At 35.7% G+C, this 8451-nt stretch overlaps 1 protein-coding gene across 1 annotated transcript; it reads left to right on the forward strand.

Annotated features, from left to right (window-relative positions):
* Window positions 228-8246, forward strand: LOC109833593. Its single transcript, XM_020401335.1, has 5 exons — window positions 228-477; window positions 696-812; window positions 3358-4533; window positions 4680-6686; window positions 6742-8246. Exons 1-5 carry the CDS (start codon window positions 228-230, stop codon window positions 8244-8246), a joined length of 5055 nt encoding a protein of 1684 aa, XP_020256924.1.

The following is an 8451-nucleotide window of genomic DNA, read 5'->3' on the forward strand; positions in this document are numbered from 1 at the left end:
AAAAAGGAATGTGGAACTCCTGAATCAAAGAGATAAGAGTTGGGAAGGAGTTCACAAGGAGCGTACCTTCTACTACGGTCCCATTCGCATCTTGATCACGCGGTACACTTCATAAAGTCAACCGGAAGCTGCAGTCAGTTTTGCTGAAGGCTTTGTAGTATCCGGAACTATCTGTCCCTATAGTAATTCATGAATAGCATGCACCTGACTCTTAATCCTCGAAAATAATGGTGGTGCTTCCAGTCTCTGTTGCTGGCCTTGGCTTCTATTATGGTCCTTACCTTGACCCTTGCCCTGCTGGCTTCCCACTAGGGCACTACAACACTCTGCGGCTCTATGACCAAACTTGTGGCAGTGAAAACAAGCACCATAAAATCTATGTTGTTTCGGCATTCTCCAGTCCTGCTGCGATTTCAGACCCTTGTCCTGCTACGATTTCTGACCCTTGTCCTACTGTCCTCCTTCCTGTGTGTTGTGGTAGTCCCTAGCTAGATATCCATACTTATGGTAATGGTAATAATTTCCTAGAAACCTGTGCTGCTTTGGCGCTTTCTGATCTTGTTGTCGCTCTGGACAAGCACCTTGCTGCTGCTATTATTGATCATTCAAATAGGGTTCACTCTGCTGCTAAGGTCCTCCAGGTCCTGTAAACAACCTTTTACCCTTGCCCTTATCCCCGAACTATTTTGTTTTAGGGCTTCTAACTTGCTCTGTGGTTCTGTCAACAACTGGTGGTGGCGATGGTGTAACCGTCTATGATGTCTCTATAATAGTCACGTTTGGTGTGACTGGTGGTGGAACATCATATGAAGGTATTGCTAGCAGAATCTAGTTTGTCATTTGCTCCTTTAGTGCTACTAGTCTAGCTGCAATTGGCGCTATGAGGTCGATCAGATATTGTGGACCATGTTGCGGCTCGGGCTCTGGTCTATCTTGCCCAGCTCGCCCTGACATCTATAATTTTAGGAAAAGAGCTTATAAAAGACAGTAAATAAGACCTCAAGCAAAATAACATAATATATAACAATAGGTAAATTGTATCACATATTACTCACGTAAATACTTTTCATCAAGTATGATAGTTATCATAAAAAATTCGTAATTTTCGAGTTATATATATAATGTCCTCACTTAATCAAGGAATTCCTAGCGGACTCTATACATGAATCATAGAAAACTCTATCCTAGCTCCACGACTCAGCACAGGATAATCCTAAGGATGCTGGAACTAGAGCTCTGATACCAACTGTGAAATGTAAAACCCTGTGAATTTGAAAATATGTTGATATATAATAATAAATGTGTTATATGGTGATAAATAATATTTATTAATATTTGACTATGCTAAAAATTGATTTGAGATCAATTCAATGTATATATGTGAATATAGGAGTGAAATCATGCAATATATACACGAGCCTGAAATATGGAAAAACGACCAGTTAAGAGTATACGTATTTTACACAATGATTCAATTGGAATATGGAAAACTCAAATGACAATAGTTGTAGTTATCTTCAACAGATTTTCAACAAATCTTAAATCACATCATTCTGAGATCAGGTGAAAAAGTTACAGCCAAAATACCAAAAGTGATTTTTCTAGTCAGACTAGGTTTCCTTGTTCGGGTCAAACGGGTTTGTTTTGGGTTTGCCTCTATAAATACCTGTGTTTTTTTACAAAAATCCCTATTTTTTATCATATCTTTGAACCCCAGCAGCCACCCTCTCCCTTTAAAAATCCTATAGCTTTTTCTTATGAATTTTGAGAGCTTTGTGAAGTACAATACCGACACGAGGCGAGATTATCGATTTGTGGCAAGGGAGAACGGGTTGTTTGCACATGTGAATTTCTTGATGTTTATTTTAGAGGCATGCACATGAGCTTAAGGCAAGATCATCTACATCCAAACCTTACCCATAGTTTAAAACATGTGTTTATGAAGTAATATGGTTATTTTGATGATTAGATCTAATTTTAACATGATAAAAAATGGATTTTTGATATAAAATATTAACCTGATGTTAGATCTACATATTTTTTTTCTTGTTGTTTATAATAGAAACATGATAATAATCATTAGGGTTGTTTAAAATTTAGTTTTTAACTTGTTAATCATGTTCTAATCATGTTTAAACCCTAATTTGATGTTTAATTGAAATTACATGTTGATTAGAGATGCTTAAAACCTAGGTTTGTGAAACATAAGAAATATGGGCAAATTTAAATCAAATTATATCTGATCTATGAGTTTTTACAAGCAATCATATGTTAAACATGTTAAGAAATCATGTTCTAATCGAGGAATTTTGTTAATTAGGTTGTTAAATCCTAATTAGATTAACCTAAGAGTTTAAATCATGTTCAAGATAATTTTAGTAAGTAATTATCAAAGCATAAGTGTTGTTATATTTTTCGTAATAAGAAAAAAAATTTTGAACAAGTTTTGATATCGTAAATCAACAAGTTTTTTTTTCTCTAGCCGGTCGACCGGTGCCTCAGGGGCGATTGACTAGCAAATCTCTGTTTGTGCACGTTCCTGGTCCAATTGACCGGTGCCTTTGCGGTGGTCGACCGGTCTGCCTCTTTTGAGTTTCCTGAGTGTTGTTTGCTTGCATTTTGGATATGATCGCGGGGTGTCAGTCGCATGATGATACACGTATAGCCTTGAGTACACATGTATAGTGTCGTAGCACACATATGAGTATCCCAAAGGGGATTTTGATATGTGTTGTCCGATTAGCTTAAAATAAAAGATATACATTCTTTGTAATATACTACTTGTTGATTATTTTACACACGAGGTAGTCTTGATCACAAGTTGTGGATTCGCACGTCAAGATATGTGCGTGGGTGTTGAATACATATTTTGTTTGAGTCGTATCACATGTTTAGAGTTGATAGTGTCGGTATAACACATGATAATGCATAATTCCTTAGTTGTGGATGCTCAGTGATGGACGTTTTTTCACAATGAGACCGTGGCTGGACCACACCAGGAGTATTGGGCATTTTCCCGTAATGAGACGGCGGTTGTACCAATACTCAAATATGATTAGGGTTTTCCGGATTAGGGTGATATGTCTATGCTCCACTGTATGATCATCTGGATGCATCATCCGGAATAGGGAGATATATCTATTGTCGCAGAACGATTGAGTAAGGATGTTATTTCCACACGATAGTGTGCTGTACCTTACAATAGTATCGTTATTTCATGTATATATATATATATATATAATGGTTTGTTATATGCTTCTATTCCAAGATCTGAAATTCTTCTTAATGTTGATAAATGGAATAATACTTTAATTGGATATGTTCTTGGTGATAAACCTTTTTATACCCATTTAAAAGGTTGTGTTGGTCGGCTATGGAAACTAAAATGTTCTCTTGAGATATATTCTAGGGAAAATGGTTTTTTCTTCTTTAAATTTGGAAGTAAGGAGGAATTAAACAGAGTTTTGAATGGAGGGCCTTGGTTATTTGACGGAAGGCTAATTATCTTAAAAAAGTGGTCTGAAAACATTGGATTAGAAAGAGAACTCCTTAACTCAGTTCCAGTTTGGATTAGACTTCCAGCTCTGCATCTAAAGCTTTGGTCTAATAATATTATTGGTCGTATTGCTAGTATTGTGGGTAAACCTCTTTATATAGATCAAGCGACAGCATCGGGGGAAAGGCTAGCATATGCTAGATGTTTTGTGGAAATTTCATCTAAAGCTAAGCTACCAAATTATATAAGGATGGATTTAGGGAATGGAGATTGGTTGGAAACTGCCGTTGAGTATGAATGGATTCCACCTAAATGTGTTAAATGTCAGAATTTTGGCCATGTTGAACATCAGTGTCCAGTTGTTATAGTTGAGAAGTGGGTGGCTAAAACAACATTGAATGAAACAGGGCTTGGAGAATCTATGATTAAACATAATGAAGGCCTAATAAATGAAGATGCTGTTATTAATAAAAGTCAGATAAATGTTGAAGCTACAAATAATGGAAGTATAATTCATGCCATTAATGAAGATGATGTTGCCATTAATGATGTTCTTTCGGATTCTGAGGATTTTTCTGATCGAGAGTTGGTGTCTCATAATGATGAAAGCCAAGCTAAAAAGGATAAATTAAATGCCCAAGAGTTATCTATGAAAGATAAATCTCCTTACACTGATACAACTGATACCCTGGAAGCAGAGCTGCCACAGAAATCTGATACTATGAACAAGGTTGCTGTTAATAGAAACAATTATGATTTTATTCATGATCCTCAACAATCTGTCTCTGCTAATATCTTAGAAGATATACCAGGTTCCTCTGACATTACAGTTACAGATGTTCCTATTACTGAGAATAAATCAGAACAGACTAAAAATAATGCAGTTTTTTTGGATTCTTTGCAATCTGATGGGGATAATTCAAAAGAGAAAGGATTAGATTTTACTATTGCTGTTGATAATCCTGACTGGATAACAGAAAAAGACCAGCTGATTATGAAGAAGAAAAGCCAGGTCAAAGTGAATAAAGACCCCTCAGGTACAAAGAGGGTTACAAGATCCTCCTCTGCTAATATCTTATGACTATGTTATTTTGGAATGTTAGAGGCATGAATAAATTGGGAAGGAGAAGGGATATTAAAAATCATATTTTATCTTTAAAGCCCAGTATTGTTGGTTTATTAGAGACAAAAGTCAAATCATCTAAAGCTTACAGAATTACTAAATGTATTCCTGCTCATTGGTCTTTTTGCAACAATTATTTTGCTTCTGATAGAGGTAGAATCTGGGTGGTATGGGATTCTGATGTCTGGAATGGTGATGTATTATCTGCTACTTTACAAGTTATAACCATTAGACTTCAAAACAAAGGAGGTTTCAACTTATTGTTGAGTGTCATTTATGGGGAAAATTCAGAATCTGCAAGATTATCATTATGGGCTGATATTAGAGACATCTATGATAAATTTAAATCAATGCCATGGTTGCTTGTGGGGGACTTCAATGTTTGTAGATTTACTACAGAAAAAATTGGAGGTAGACATCTTACTGTTAAGAAACTCCAGGATTTTAATGATTGTATTCAATCATGTGGTCTATCTGATATCAAGAGCACTGGTTCTCTATGGACATGGCATAATAAACAACAAGGTCAAGGCAGAATATATGGTAAATTGGATAGAGGTCTGGGAAATACTAAATTGTTTGATCAATTTCCTCAAGCCTTTATAGAATATAAGAGTACTTCAACTAGTGACCATACTCCAGCGCTCCTTCATCTGACACCCAAATTACAGTCTGGACCAAAACCTTTCAGATTTTTTAATTTCTGGATGCAATGTCAGGGTTATGAAGATATTCTCAGATGTGTTTGGAACAAACATTACACAGGTTCTCCTATGTTTATTTTGGTTTCTAAACTTAAGGATCTTAAACTGACATTGAAGCAATGGACAAATCAGTCTGATATATCTCCTAAAGCTAACATTATGAAGCTTAAAAACAAATTGGATATCATTCAACAGAAGCTAAATCAGGACTTTCATAATGAGGACCTACAGGACTCAGAATCTGCAATAATTACTGAACTAGATGGTTGGCTATGTAGAGAAGAAGAGGAAATGAGGCAGAAGAGTAGACAACTATGGCTTCAGCAAGGAGATAAAAACACTCTATTCTTCTATAATGCTATCAAGCATAGAAATTCTACAAATTGTATCAGACATTTTACTGCTCAAAATGTATCACATATCACTTCAAATGACAATATTAAACACATTGCTGCCAGCTTTTATGAAGATCTTTTCAATCAAACATCTTACTGGAATGTCTTTCCTAAATTGACAGTAAAGAGGATTCTGACTGCTGAGTCTAAACAATGGTTAGTTCAGGAAGTTAACTACAAAGAGATTAGAAATGCCCTCTTCCAAATGAATGCAGATAAGGCTCCAGGACCAGATGGCTTCAACGCATATTTCTATCAACAAAATTGGAACATGATCAGTGGTGATGTTGTCTTGGCATTGCAATCTTTCTTCAAATCTGGTACAATTCTTAAGCAGATCAATCATACATTTCTCACTCTTGTACCGAAATCAAAGGAAGCTACTTCCATTCAAGATTACAGACCTATTTCATGTTGCAATGTCATTTATAAGATTATTACTAAGATTCTGGCCAATAGATTAAAGATGGTGATTGGGGAATTAATTTCAAAGAATCAGCATGCTTTTCTTCAGGGGAGACATATTGGTGAGTGTTCTTTACTTGCTCATGAATTACTTAGAGATTTCAATAGGAATCATGGCAAGAGAGCCTGTTTTAAAATTGATCTTCACAAGGCTTTTGATAGCATCAACAGGGAATTTGTATACTATGTTATGCATTGTATGGGCTTTCCTGTTAAATGGATTTCTTGGATCAGAGCATGTCTTTCCACTCCTTCCTTTTCTATCCTCTTAAATGGTTCCTCCTCAGGTTTTTTTAAAAGTAATAGAGGTATTAGACAAGGGGATCCTCTATCTCCTTATATCTTTGTTATGGTCATGGAATTTTGGTCTATTGGTATGGAGCTAGCAGTTATCTCAGGGAAAATACAGAATTTTAAAACTCAACATGATCTTCAAGTCTCTCATATATTGTTTGCAGATGATATGTTGGTTTTTTGTAGAGCAAATAAAAAATCTTTTGAAGGTATCAATAATCTGTTGGATACTATGGCTTTGAATACTGGACTGTGTATAAACAGAAAGAAAAGCAAATTATATTTCAGCAAAGGATGCAACTGTAAATAATCTGTTGGATACTATGGCTTTGAATACTGGACTGTGTATAAACAGAAAGAAAAGCAAATTATATTTCAGCAAAGGATGCAACTGTAAAGGAGTGTTAAGCTCTATTGTGGGAATTTCAATAGGGACTCTTCCTATGAAATATTTAGGATTACCTTTATCTGCAAAATACCCAAAAACAAAGGATTTTCTTCCACTTATTGACAAGGTCAGACATAAGATTGAAGCTTGGATGTCTCATTCTTTATCCTTTGCAGGTCGTCTAGAACTCATCAAATCAGTATTATTCAGTACCTCTACTTACTGGTATTTTGTATATAAATTCCCTCATTCCATTATACAAAACCTGGAATCTATCTTTGCAAATTTTCTTTGGTCTGGACAGTTTCATGCTATCAACTGGAAGGAAGTTTGTCGACCAAAACAGGAAGGGGGATTTGGTCTGAGAAGATTGAAGGATCTAAGTCAAGCAGCTGCCCTTAAATTGATATGGAGACTTCTTACAGCTAATTCTCTTTGGACAAACTGGATGAATGTCAGATATATCAGGGGAGACAATTTTTGGGAATCTAATACAAATCTGTTGGATTCTGGAACCTGGAAGCATATATCTAGTCTCAAAAATCAAGCTCTGAAATGCATTATGAAATCTATTGGGAATGGAGAGACCACTTCCCTTTGGTTTGACCCATGGTTACAGGAAGGAAGAATTATTGAACTACTACATTATCTCACTCCTCAACACACAGACACTACTACTTGGACAGTCTCTCGTATCATCCAAAATTCTCAATGGAATATCATACTGCCATGCCTTAATCCTCTGATATCATCCATTACTAATATATCAGTTTCAGGTCAGAAAGATCAATGGATATGGTTGCATACAGGTGATGGTGATTTCTCCTTTTCTTCAGCTTGGAATCAAGTTCGTACATCCTATGACAAATTTGAGCTTTACAATGTGGTATGGTTCCCAAACTCAAATCCTAGAATGTCTTGTTGCATGCTCAGAAGTTTATGTAACAGGTTAGCTACAAGAGACAGACTATTCAAATTTGGTATAACTTCAATAGAAGTCTGTGCTCTTTGTAATTCATACAAGGAGACTAGGGATCATTTATTCTTCCAATGTCAATATTCAGCATATATCTGGAAGCTATGTAAACTGAAACTGCAAATGAAAATTACTGATGTTAAGGATCTTAAGACAGAAGCCCTGGAAATCCAACAAAAGTTCAAGAAGAAAGATAATACCTATATCTTGGCTAGATTAGCACTAAATGCAACTGTTTGGCATATTTGGCAGGAAAGGAATAAAAGAATTTTCCATGATCAAAAACTACATAAGATTATGGTGTTTAGGAGAATATATGAAGACATTAATATTCTGCTTAGGACTTGCAATTGGAAGGTTGGTAATTCAGATATTCTATCAAATTGGAGCTATGTAAATCTGTGATTGTCCCTTCGTGAGCTGGTTGTTTTGTTATGTAACTGAGGGTACTTTTGTAATCATGTGGCTTTGATAACTCAGGAATCTTTCTAGGGCTATATAGTTGAGGGTGACGGCCATGGTCCTCTCCCCTCTCTATAGTTTCTCTAGTTTAGATTCCTGTTGTTATTTTGCTAATACTGTCACTTTGTACGTGTATTTGGTTTTAATG

The sequence above is a fragment of the Asparagus officinalis genome, chromosome 1 (assembly GCF_001876935.1).
Source record: "Asparagus officinalis chromosome 1, Aspof.V1, whole genome shotgun sequence".
NCBI lineage: Eukaryota > Viridiplantae > Streptophyta > Magnoliopsida > Asparagales > Asparagaceae > Asparagus > Asparagus officinalis.

Coding starts and splice junctions, on each gene's coding strand:
- LOC109833593 (XM_020401335.1), top strand. CDS start 228: ATGGTGGTGCTTCCAGTCTCTGTTGCTGGCCTTGGCTTCTATTATGGT. Junction 478..695: donor CCTCCTTCCTGTGTGTTGTG/GTAGTCCCTAGC, acceptor ATTTTGTTTTAG/GGCTTCTAACTTGCTCTGTG. Junction 4,534..4,679: donor AGTGAATAAAGACCCCTCAG/GTACAAAGAGGG, acceptor TTGGTTTATTAG/AGACAAAAGTCAAATCATCT.